Below are 13,310 nucleotides of genomic sequence, written 5' to 3'. Positions count from 1 at the left end.
CAATTCACTAGGGTAATATAAATAATAATAAGCAATACTGATGCCTTTCCAAGGCTGTAGCTTAGAAGCAAGAAGAACATGGAAACAGACATAAGAACATAAGAACAGCCATACCAGGTCAGACCAAAGGTCCATCAAGCCCAGTATCCTGTCCTCTAACAGTGGCCAATGCCAGGTGCCCTAGAGGGAATGAACAGAACAGGTAATCATCAAGTGATCCATCCCCTGTTGCTCATTCCCAGCTTCTGGCAAACAGAGGCTAGGGACACCATTCCTGCCCATCCTGGCTAATAGCCATTGATGGACTTATCCGCCATGAATTTATCTAGCGCTCTTTTGAACCCCGTTATAGTATTGGCCTTCACAACACCCTCTGGCAAGGAGTTCCAGAGGTTGACAGCGCAAAAGAAAAATACTTTCTTGTGTTTGTTTTGAACCTGCTGCCTATTAATTTCATTTGGTGGCCCCTTATTCTTGTATTATGGATACATTCCACCAGCAGGTCACTTCCCCCATGGAGCGAGGAGAGGAAAAAGACTGAACGGTGACTCAGAGTCACAATCAGTTCCTTAATCTGTGTTGTGGCAGCACAGCAATGCGCGTGCGCCACGCCAGCTCCAGGGCAGATTGTGAAATGTCACAATCTCCGCTTCTGTTATTGCGCTTTTTGAAGCCGGGAAGGTACGTTATGTACGGAGGAGATAAGGAAGATAAGATTTCTGAAACTTGATCGCGTTGGCTGAAATGCTTGCAAATATTTTAGAGTAATCAAAATATCCTTGGTCTTTCCTTGCAGGGGCTATGGGGCACTTATTATGATGAATGATTTGATTTCACTTTATTTTGGCTAAGAGTGAGGCATTTGAATCTTTTTTAGTTGTGCCCCTGTGCTTCAATCTTTGGGGTTTTTTGGCTCATTGTCACAGACGGCCTCACCTGGCTGCATTAGCCTCTTCTGGACAGTCACTGGGAGGGGGTTCTACATTACTTCTAGCATTGCATAAATACCGTAGGTTTGTACAGTAGGTTTACAAAAGTCAGAGACACAAGGTGGGGGAGGTAATATCTTTTATCGGACCAACTTCTGTTGGTGAGAGACACAAGCTTTCGCGCTTACCCAGAGCTCTTCTTCAGGTCTGGGAAACGGACTCAGGGCTTGTCTACACTTACAGCACCATGATAGCGCTTAATGAAGACGCGGCCAATCTGATGGGAGAGCTTCTCCCGCCGACATAGCTTATGCTGCTTGTGGAGGTGGGTTTCTTTATGCTGATGGGAGTGCTCTTTTCCGTCAGCATAATGCGTTTTCAACATCCGCGCTGCAGCGCAGTATGTATAGACGTGGCCCAAGTGTCACTGCTAAATACTAGGGCCTGGTCTACACTAACGCTGCAAGTCAATTTACGTTACGCTAGTTCAGTTACATAAATTACATACTGAAGTCGATGTAACGTAGGTTGATTTACAGCGGTGACTTACGCTCTCCCATTGACTTAGCATGTCTTCACCAGACCCGCTAAATGGGCACCGTTGCATTGATCGCAGCAGTGCCGATTTAGTGGTGTAGACATGGCCTAGGTTAACTACCTATGTTAAACAATCTGTTCAAAGCTTGTGTTCAGCAGTAACACGTCGAATCAGTTTCCCAGACTGGAAGAAGAGCTCTGTGTAGCTCGAAAGCTTGTCTCTCTCACCAACAGAAGTTGGTCAGATAAAAGATGTTACCTCATCCATCTCATCTCTCTAATATCCTAGGACCCACACGGCTACACCACCACTGCATACAAAAGTCAGAATCAGTTACACAAATAGATTTCTTAAAGGACATGTTTCTCCACTGCCTTGCACCTGTGTAAAGTGGGTGTGAAATACTATAAACAGATGAATAGTTGTGTTTTACTCCCACTTGATGACTTAATCCTACCTCAGTGCGTGGGGGCTGAGGGGGAGGGGAGGGAAAGAGGTTGGAGGAGCCTTGAGGGGCTTCTTCCATCCCTGTATTTTTATAAGTACATAAGAACAGCCAAACTGGGTCAGACCAAAGGTCCATCTAGCCCAGTATCCTATCTTCTGACAGTGGCCAATGCCAGGTCCCCCAGAGGGAATGAACAGAACAGGCAATCATCAAGTGATCCACCCCTGTCGCCCATTCCTAGCTTCTGGCAAACAGAGGGTAGGGACACCATCCCTGCCCATCCTGGCCTATAGCCATTGATGGACCTATCCTCCATGAACTTATCTAGTTCTTTTTTGAACCCTGTTATAGAGGTGGCCTTGACAACATCCTCTGGCAAGGAGTTCCACAGGTTGACTGCATTGTGTGAAAAAATACTTCCTTTTGTTTTAAACCTGCTGCCTATTAATTTCATTTGATGACCCCTAGTTCTTGTGTTATGAGAAGGAGTAAATAACACTTCCTTATTTAGTTTCTCCACACCAGTCATGATTTTATAGATCTCTAACATACCCCTCGTTAGTCATTTCTTTTCCAAGCGGAAAAGTCCAAGTCTTATTAATCTCTCCTCATATGGAAACCATGCCATACCCCTAATAATTTTTGTTGCCCTTTTCTGAACTTTTTCCAATTCCAATATATCTTTTTTGAGATGGGGCAATCACATCTGCACGCAGTATTCAAGATGTGGGTGTACCATGGATTTATATAGAGGCAATATGATATTTTCTGTCTTATTCTCTATCCCTTTCTTAATGATTCCCAACATTCCGTTTGCTTTTTTGACTGCCGCTCCACATTGCATGGATGTTTTCAGAGAACTATCCACAATGACTCCAAGATCTCCATCTTGACTGGTAACAGCTAATTTAAACCCCATCATTTTATATGTATAGTTGGGATTATGTTTTCCAATGTGCATTACTTTGCATTTTTCAACATTGAATTTCATCTGCCATTTTGTTGCCCAGTTCCCCAGTTTTGAGAGATCCTTTTCTAGCTCTTTGCAGTCTGCCTGGGACTTCACTATCTTGAGCAATTTTGTATCATCTGCAAATTTTGCCACCTCACTGTTTATCCCTTTTTCCAGATCATTTATGAATATATTGACTAGGACTGGGCCCAGTACATAGATGACTATGTAAGTTGCAAGGCAGTGCACACACACCCCAAGAAAGGTGCCAAGAGGATCAGTTTGATGAAATAGAACCCCAGTGTTTGCAGAGGTGCGAAGTGAAGCTGGGTGGGACATTTTCAATTCAATGAAATTTCGTCAAAATAGCTGATTCATCAAAGCCACAACATCTGGCAGCGACGTACTGGTTTCAATTATGTTTTTATAGAGGAGGGTTCTGAGGTCAAGAGCTCTCTGGTCGCTTCTGGTCAGAGAGCGAGCGAGCCCCAAATTGAAACCCTGAGCTTTTCAATCTGAAAACAGCCATTTAGTGAACACATTCAAAAGGTTTTGGTTTCCTTCCCATGCAGAACAAAAACAAATTTCAAAACCTCAGAAGTTGTTGCTAAATGAAACTGCTGTCCTCCAGCCAGCTCTAATCAAAGGGCCAGAGGTGAGTCCTTCTGCACCGTTAAAGCCCGTGTATGAGTTTTCACTAAGAAATTCGTGTTGTGTAAGAAAGTGACCTTGAGGAGTTGTATTAACTGATGTGATGTTACACACAACTTTGCAATCAGAGGTGTGCAGGATTGAGACTCAAGTCTGCAAAGCACTCGGAAGTCAAGAAGGGCCAAGGTTAAGGGAGCTGGCTCAATCTTCACTCTGTTCTCTTGTGCGTAGGCATTAGGGTACAGTCCTTAATTACATGATCGCCTACTATTTCTTCTGCAGGACCCTATCTAATTCAGGGCAAGATTTCTCACTCTGGATCTACAGCAGGGGTGGGCAAACTTTTTAGCCTATGGGCCACATCGGGGTTGCACAACTGTATGGAGGGCCGGGTAGGGAAGGCTGTGCTTCCCAAACAACCTGGCCCCTGCCCCCATCTTCCCCCTCCCACTTCCCGCCCCCTGACTGCCCCCCTCAGAACCTCCAACCCCCCCTGCTTTTTGTTCCCTGACCGCCCTCTCCCAGGACTCCTGCCCCCTATCCAACCCCCCTGCTCCCTGTCTCCTGACTGCCCCGACCTCTATCCACACCCCCGCCCCCGACAGCCCCCCCCAGGACTCCCACCCCCTATCCAACTGCCCTCTGCTCCTTGCCCCTGACTGCCCCCTCCCCGGGACTTCCCGCCCATAACTGCCCCATGGGATCCCACCCCCTTATCCAACACCCGCCCCTGCACCCTGTCCCCTGACTGCCCTCCTGACCCCTATCAACACTCCCACCCCCTGACAGGCCCCCTGGGACTCCCACTGCCAACCCTCCCTGTTCCCCATCCCCTGACCATCCCCCCCAGAACCTCCGCCCCATCCAACCATCCCCTGCTCACTGACTGCCCCCCAGGATCCGCCGTTCCCTTACCCAACCACCCCCTGCCCTCCCTTACCAGCAGCAGGAGCTCGCAGCCATACCACCCGGCCAGAGCCAGCTGCGCTCCCCAGTGGACGTGGCGGGCCAGAGTGTGGCCTGTATGGTGACATGGCTGCGGGGGAGGGGGGATGACGGGGGAGGGGCTGGGGACTAGGATCCCCGGCCAGGAGCTCAGGGGCCAGGCAGAATGGTCTCACAGACCGTAGTTTGCCCACATCTGATCTACAGCGTCTTTGGTCTAGTCCAGACTGGAAAGTGGAGTTGCAGCTTATACAGGCAAAGGAATGTGTTTGCCAGAATACTTATACTAATACTTCCCTGATCAAAATAAATCATACCAACAAAAGGACTTCTTTTTTCCTGGTATAAATGCGTCTACACTAGGGCTTTTGCCAGCATAGCTATATCAATCAGGACTCGGGGGGGGAGGGGGGAGGAAGAAATCACACCCCTAACCAACAGAACTATGCCAGAAAACTTGTAAACACAGACCAGGCCTCACACTGCAAACAGCCTCATGGAAATCATTGCAGCAACTTGTGAAGTAACGTACTACTCAATCTGAGTCAATATTTCTGTGCATATATTGGTTGGTGAATGATGTAGTTGCTCAATGTTGTTATGTTGGCGGCTCCCATCGTGCCTGTCTGTGGTTGCTCATAGATCAGAGACCTCTTCAAGGCTAATGGCTAAGTGGAAGAAGCAATTAAGCTCCTTTAGAAAGTAAGATAGCAGAAAAAAAGAGAAACCACCGCCCAAAGCACTGGCCACGTAGAAGACCTGGGGAAGCACTAATTGCGGAGGAATAAGAGGAATTTCCCTGAGAAGTGATTGCAAATGCAGGGGATAGTGCATTGATTGGATTGCAGCAGTAAGCGTCTATATGTGTCAGAAGCAGACAGGCAAGAGAAAGTACCTGAAAAGCCAGAGAAGCTCTGGTAGCATAGAGGAAGCCAAGAGAGGGGCATTTTCTTTGGGCAGAGTGCTGGCTGAAAAGGTAGGCTTGGAATTATGAGCAAGGAAACTGCTTTCTGTTGTTTGTTCCTACTGTGTCCTGGGAAGCATTCTTTGTAATTACATGGGATTGCACCAAATAAACACCAGACATAAATATCTGCCCCTTATCTGCCTACAAAGTGCCAAATGGCTAACCGCTTGGGCCAAAAGGAGCAAAGGTATTTATTTTACCCTCCCTATTCACTGCATGCCACGCAACCTACCTCTTGCCCCTTCAAAAATATCAGCTAAATTGTAAATGAAGCAATCTCGATTTGGGGGGCTGAGGTCTAGTTCATGTTTTGTCAAGCCGGGGGAGATGAAGTGAAGGGCTAAGTAGAGCCGGGCCGATGATGTTTTGAATTCCACCTTCTGATGAGTTTGTTTCATCCCGAGAAGGAACATCGATGGCGGAAAGAAAAAGAAACTCAACATTTTAAGGGGCAGGGAGAAGACGACAATTAAAATGTGCTCCCACGTCTCCAAGGCCTGTTTGCAGACAGACAGGTCCCCCTTTGGCCATGTGTCACCAAAGCCAAATGCAAGTCCCCCCCGGTGGGGGGATGCAAACGGCAAGGGGCGATGGGGTCCCTCTCAGGGGTCGGTCCCTGGGCAGCGCCACACGCTGGGACCCCCGGGCTCGGTGCTCTCGGCGTTGGCAGGAAGGGGGCTGGGGGAGGCGTGTGCGCTGGGGGCAGTGCCCCGGCGCCCCCCAGCCGGGATAGGCGGAGGCTGCGGCCGTGTGGGCCGGCCGGGGCGGGTCCTGCCCGGAGCCTGCCCCCCGGGCGAGGGGGATATAGCGCTGCGCAGGGCCGGCCCCTGGCACCGCCGCTCTCCGCCCCAGCCAGTGCAGGATGATGGGCGCCCCGTGGCTCTTGCTGGCCGCCCTGGCCCTGGCCGCCGGCGCGGCGCTGGCCAAGGACCGGCCCCCGCGGCTGCTCGGGGGGCTGATGGACGCCGAGGAGAACGACGAGGGGGTGCAGCGGGCGCTGCGCTTCGCCATGAGCGAGTACAACAAGGCCAGCAACGACAAGTACCGCAGCCGGGTGGCCGAGGTCATCCAGGCCCGCAAGCAGGTACCGTCCCCCCGCCCCCCCGCCCGCGGCAGCCAGGGGAGGGTCCCGGGGGAGCAGCCAGCCCCCCCCCGCCGCCTCCCCCCGGATCTCCGAGCAGAGCCCCGGGCAGACGGTGACGCCCCCCCGTGTGAATCCCTGGATTTAAACCCTGCCCCCCCCGCCCCCACTCCTGCACCGTGCCCCTAACCCCTGCACCCCCCCGGGGAAACTGCTCTGGGTGCAGGGAGCACCTGGCATCGCAGCTCCCCACCCCCCTCGGACGCTGCCCCTCCGGGCACCCCTCAGGGTGTTTGCTCCTTATCCCCCCCCCCCTCCAGCCCCATAGGAGGGCAGTTGGACTGGGGGGGGGGGAAGCAATATCTGTACTCATCAGCTATCCTCCCCCCTACCTCCATCAGGAGGGAGCAGGGAAAACCCTGGATACCCCCACGCTCCCCTACCAGCCAGGAGCAGTTTCTGACTGTACACCGCCCACGCGCACAACTCTGCCCTGCTGCATGGCACTTCCTTGGCCATGGTGCCCCTGGGCGGTCGCCCGGGTGGCCCACCCCTAAGGCTGGCCCTGGGCGGCGGAGGGGAGGTATCCGGCTGTTAACCTGGCCCTGGAATGTGCCGCTGTAGCAGACGTGGGAAAGAACTGGTAGGTCTGAGGGACCTGTAGGGGGTTGGTTCTCCAACTCCATTTATTTTACCCCTGTGTAAGGCTAAGAACTGGTGGTGTTACTCCCAGTTTTTAACCCCAGCTTCAGGCAGGCCCCGGTAGTTATGTTTTTCCCCCAAAGGTCAGGGAGGGAGATGACAGCTAGTTTTGCTAATGTAAAATGGAGAAATCAAGAGATGCAAACCCCACGTTGAGCCAGTAAGTGGTGGGTTACTTTCCACTACTGCGTTTCCTCTCTAAGCTGGTGCTGGGCAAATGCAGTTGGCGAGGGTGAGGCCAGTAGGCTGCGCCTTGTAACCAAACTGCTGCATGTGAACATTTCTTCTCAGGCTTCTCTGCTTTATTCAGTCTTCACTCCATTGTTGCTTGCAGGCTTCTCCCCTCCTTCATGCTTTCCTAGGGGACCCATCTCTTTCTAATCAAGCATTTGGTATTGGGGCTTTAAAATCCCCACCATTCCCCCGTTGTTTGATAGAACTACTTGTATAGGCACCGAACTACATGAGAACTAAGGGCTTGTCTACACTACAAAATTAGGTCAACTTAAGTTAGGTCGACCTACAGCCACTGCAGTTCATTAAATCGGTTGTTGGTGTCCACCGTACCCTCCTTCTGCTGGTGGTGTGCATCCTCATCAGGAGCGCTTGCACCCATTGAAGTGGGGCATTGTGGGGCACTGACAGCTGTGCAGGGCTCACGGCTGGAGTACCCCCTGACAGCCCCAGCTATGAGTCAGGCACTGGGCTCAATTTCACAGCAGGGCCCCTGCCAGCAATGAAATTGCCATTCTTGTCAGTTTCATAGCTGCTGGTATTTCACATTTTGTCTCTGGTTGTCAGCCCAGTGCAGGGCTCACAGCTGGTGTTCCCCCTCTCCTCCTAGCCCTGGGGCTGACAGCCTCTGGTGACCAAAGGTGAAATAATAGGAACAGTGAAACTGACATTGTAAGTTTCACTGCTGGTAGACTCCTTGCTGTGAAATTGAGGCCAGGTGCCTGGGCTCACAGGTGGGGGGGGGAGGAGAGAGAGAGAGAGAGCGCGCGTGCGCCTGGCTACCTTCCAGTGAGAGATTGAGAGGGGGAAGGAGAGCTTGAGTCCCCCCTCCCATACAATCCCACACTGGGAGGTGGTGAAGGGGAGCTGTCAGTCCCTGTGTGGGGGCAGACAGCCATCAGGCGATGTAAGTAGCACAGTGTCTACACAGACAGACACTGTTCTCCTAACTACATCGACCGAAGCGCTACGCCCCTCACAGAGCTGGAGTTATTAGTCAATGTAGTGGGCGACTTCTATCTATGGGAGCACCATTGTAGCATAGACACTTGCATAGTTAGGACAATGGAAGCTGCTTTACGTCAGCCTAACTATGTAGTGTAGGCCAGGCCAGTTGCAGGAAAACAAGCCACCAAGCCAGCTTTTTGAAAAAGGAAATAGGAACAGAGAAGCAGGCCTTCTCTGAAAGGCAAACAGTAACCAATCAGCAGAAAGGGGTGTTTCTCTATACTTCATTCTAGCACTTAGAATCTTTGTGGTTGATATACCGTGTAATGCGTACATATCTAATGCAGACAAGTGTCCACCTGGTGAGAAGATGAGCGAATGAATCATGTTAGCCCCAGCACTTAATGCACAACTAGAAAGTGCTCAGATCTAAACACTCATCTGAAATGTCCCTGCACAAGGCGTGGGGGGGAAGTGGAGTGGAGAGGGAAATGAGTTGGTTCCTTTCAAAAGTTTAGTGGGGTAGAGGGAGGGGCAGTTTGCCTGTTTTATCTTAGAAATATTAGGAATGTAAACTCTGCTTTTCCCAGGCCCTCTTGTATGTTCCTGGAGAGGTTCTCTTAATTTGAAGGGGTTGAGGTTGTTGTAACGAAAAGATTCTTAGAGGTTAACAAAACCAAAGACTTTCAAACAGCTTGAATAAAAATCATTTGCCTTCGCAGTGTTTTGGGTTTTGTTTCTATGGTATCTGTAATGTCATAACCACACGTCCCAACTGCCCAATCATCCAGAGAGTTTCCCAGGGAAACAACCCAGGACCTTAATTGCTAATGAAAAACAAGAAAGGAGAAGGGAAAATAATTAGGGAAACGGAACCAAAATCTTTTAGGCCTTTTCTCTGGATTACAAAGAAACAAATGCCACAAACCCTTCTCTCCTCCCCTTCCTCTTCTGCAGGACATCTGTGGAGGCTGAAGTGACTCTTAGTGGCCTTGAGATAATTTGATCAATGCTTTAAAAATAACTAACTAGTTACTTAAACAATACCTAGCTCTTACATAGTGCTTTTCATTGGTAGATCAAGACTCTTTACAAAGAAGGTCAGTAGCATTAGCCCCATTTTACAGATGGGGAAACTGAGGTACAGGGCAATGAAGTGACTTCTGCAAGCTGGCCAGTGGCAGAATAATGAATAGAACCCAGATCTCCTGACTCCTAGGCTAGTGCTCTAGCTACTAGTTCACACTGCTACCCCAAATGATGGGAGGAAGCCTATGTGAGACTTTGAAACTGAAATTGGAGGACTTTAGCAGTTACTATGTTTTCTAATGCATATTGCAGTAGTGAACAGAGACCCTGATGGGGATTGTGTGGGGGGGGGGGGGGAGCGCTCCATTATGCTAGACAGTGTACAAACATAGACTGTGCCAACAGCCCAAAGTGGCAAGGCCTGAGAAAGGAGGGTGACAAAGACACTGCAGGCATAAACAGTGATCAGGGTTATGATAGACATGTTCATTCCACAATGGTTTTCTAACCTATGGACTCTCCTCAGCTGCCCTTCTGCCTTGAGTAGTCAGTTCATTTTTCTATTAACAATTAAAATAGGCTGCCCTCAACTGCCCCCCAATCAGAATTGTGTTGAAAATTTTTTTTTTTTTTTAAACTGTCACTTGCGGTTTCAAATACTTCACTTGAGCAGTTCTCCTGAATGAATCAGCACCTTGGGTTTTGTTTTCTGGCCTGCAAAGGGTGCTGGGTCCTTATTTTTAATTGCCACACACAATCCTTTTGGATGCATATTTGGTTTCAGTCCCTTGGACTATCTCTCTGCTTTTCCAGTGTCACTCACTTATTCCTTGCACCTCCATTTGTTCAAGACACTTTTCTTTAGTATTTATTGCAGTATGACCCCTAGAGGCCTCCCCTGCGATCAAATTGTGCTTGGTGCTGTACACACACCTAGGAAAAGAGTGCCTGCCACAAAGAACTCAATCCTAGACTAGCAACATCACCACAAAAACAAGCCTTCCTTTTAGTCCGGTCTCACACTGACCCTCTTGGCAGGTCAATGGCCTGTAGTGCTTTCTAGACAACGGATCAGTGCTATAAACAAGCTTTTCCCCTCCTTTTACAGATTGTGTCCGGAATCAAGTACTATCTGAATGTTAAGGTTGGCCGGACAACTTGCACAAAGTCATCAACGGATGTTCAGGACTGTGAATTTCATTCAACACCAGAGCTGGCTAAGGTATGGCACAGAAAGAGCTTAAACTCAGAGGGCTAGTGTATCTCTAGAACTTGTATTAAGGTCTGACCTAGATGCCCCAGATCTTATCTGGGGCCCCATTGTGCTAGGTGTGGTACAGACACATAGGGAGACAGTCTCTGCAGCACTAGCAGTCTTAAATGGACAAGACAGACAAAGGGTGGGAGAAAAGTGCTATTATCCCCATTTCACAGATGGGGAACTGATGCACAGAGAATAAGTGACCTTATCCAAGGTCACATAGGTCTGGCAGAGCTGGGAACATAACCCACAGCTCTTCACTCTCACTCCAGATCCTACTCCTCGGTCACATTGTTCATTGGCAATTTGAGAAATTTAAGTTTCGGTCCCAAACTTATTAAAGGTTCATTTTGTCACCAAGGTCTACAAATAGGTTAATGGTGGCAAAGGTTAGTTGCTACAGGATTGAGATCTGACCGTTGCGGGAGATTTGCAAAGAATCCCAGGCCTCTGCACACAAATAACGTAATTCGGTGGGGAATGTCGCCTGATTTCAGATCAAACTCCTTAATGACTAAACTGAGCCACAAAATAGTGTCTAATCAGAATCCAGTTTTCAATACTACTACAGCCTTATCACTATTCAGGACTTCAGAACTATTGCCTAGATCAGGGGTTGGCAACCTTTCAGAAGGGGTGTGCCGAGTCTTCATTTATTCACTCTAATTTAAGGTTTCACGTGCCAGTCATACATTTTAACATTTTTAGAAGGTCTCTTTCTATAAGTCTATAATATAGAACTAAACTATTTGTTGTATGTAAAGTAAATAAGGTTTTTAAAATGTTTAAGAAGCTTCATTTAAAATTAAATTAAAATGCAGAGCCCCCCGGACCGGTGGCCAGGACCCAGGCAGTGTGAGTGCCACTGAAAATCAGCTTGCGTGCCGCCTTCGGCACGCGTGCCATAGGTTGCCTACCCCTGGCCTAGATTATCAGATGTGTGCCTGCAGGCACATTTATTGCAACTGCGCATGAAATTGTACATGCCCAGTGACTGCTGGTTGCACCGCTAGCTGGTAACTTGTGTGTGCAGTTACTAGCGTTGTGCATGCTGCAGTGGGTGCACGCACTGATGAGTTAGCTGCACCGACATGTCCTTTTTTTAAACGTACATGGGTGCTAGCTCTCGTCTGAAAAGCTCCATCAAAGCTTCAGACTCCCGTTGTTGAAAGTCTTGGCTGAAGTTAGGCTCTTCGGCTATGTCTACACTGGAGTTAGGGACCTGTGGCTGGCCCGTGCCAGCTGGCTTGGGCTCGCACAGCTTGGGCTACGGGACTGTTTAACTTCAGTGTAGACATCCCACCTCTCAGGGTCCCAGGCTCAAGCCAAACCCGAATGTCTACACTGCAATTAAACAGCCCCCGAGCTTGAGCCAGCTGCCATGGGCCAGCTATGGGTGTCTAGTTGTGGTATAGGCCCCCTGAGAGGAGCTAACCTGATCTTCAAAAATGCTGAGCACTCAGCCATTCCTGCTGACTTTGATGGCATTGGTTGGGGGCTTGACACTTTGGAAAACTAGTTTTCCAACTCTGGTCTCCTGTTGCTGAAACTGTTGTCCCAGAATATTCACAAGTGCAGATAATTTAAAGAGCCACCTTCTCAGTTCTGCAACATGCTGCTGACCTCCACAGATAGTAAACGTTTGCATCCCTGGCCTGACCAGTTCAATTAGATCTGCATTTTATATTTGTAAACTAACTTTTCCCCCTCTCCCCTTTCTCCTCAGCACATCACTTGCAACTTCGTAGTGTACACTGTTCCTTGGCTAAACAAAATTAGCCTACTGGAAAATAAATGCCAATAAGCACCTGTTTGTTCCCGCGCACGTCGGCAACCAGTTGTTGTAGGTTTGCTGTTTTTAAAGCAATAATCTGAATTACCCTCTCGAGGTGGATTTCCGTCCATTGCTCTTAACTCCAATGCTTACGTATACTTGTGCTACGCAAGTAAAGCTCTATAACCTTCCTTTGAAGCACAATAGAATGTTTTTTGTTTCTTACCTATAATTACTTTGTTCCTCCAGTCTGTCCTTTCAAATAAAACATTAACCTAACTTGTCAACGGCAGAGGTTTTGAGAAATGTTTGTGTCCCTGTTACAGAGACTGACAGAAATAAAACTAATTAATGAGTGCCAGAGCATGTAGTCATTTTGTCAGGAGTGTGCGTTCTAAGCCTACGAACGGATGTGTTGCCTATTAAAGGGAGGAGTTTTCCCAGGAGCTAGCATCTGCTTTGCAAGTTCCCCACACAGTTCTGCCTGTGTAGCTCGGTTCTGACCAACGGCACTCATGCTGTTTGGCCTGGGTTTTGCTGCAACAGTTGTGTGGCGTGGTTATGTTGGCAGTCGTGTGAGATCCTACTCATAGCACCCATATAATCCAGGCTTGGATTATGGTGGTGCAATGAACAGATTCCCTCTTTTAATTTAAAGCGAAGATTCTGGGCAGCGAGACAGTAGCCTGAAAAGTAACTCTAGCTGTCCTAGTTGTGAAGGGATCACATTTTCAAGGGTTAACCAAGGCAGCATTGTCTCTCTGCCTGAGTCTGCTGAGAGCCTGGAACAATAGGTCTAAGAGGTGTATACTGCCCCATCAATCTAGAAGGAGCCCTACTGAAGGGTTGAG

General features: G+C 48.9%; 1 protein-coding gene across 1 annotated transcript; it reads left to right on the top strand.

Annotated features, from left to right (window-relative positions):
- Positions 1-6,244: 6,244 nt before the first annotated feature.
- On the top strand, positions 6,245-12,815 carry LOC101938619 (cystatin-like). Its single transcript, XM_005287450.5, has 3 exons — positions 6,245-6,514; positions 10,533-10,646; positions 12,412-12,815. The coding sequence occupies exons 1-3, from the start codon at positions 6,293-6,295 to the stop codon at positions 12,487-12,489; spliced, it is 414 nt and encodes a 137-aa protein (XP_005287507.1). The 5' UTR covers positions 6,245-6,292; the 3' UTR covers positions 12,490-12,815.
- Positions 12,816-13,310: the final 495 nt, after the last annotated feature.

The sequence above is a fragment of the Chrysemys picta genome, chromosome 3, assembly GCF_011386835.1.
Source record: "Chrysemys picta bellii isolate R12L10 chromosome 3, ASM1138683v2, whole genome shotgun sequence".
Taxonomy (NCBI): Eukaryota; Metazoa; Chordata; order Testudines; family Emydidae; genus Chrysemys; species Chrysemys picta.
Note: the sequence above shows the minus strand (reverse complement) of the source record. Positions and strands in the feature narration are given on the sequence as shown.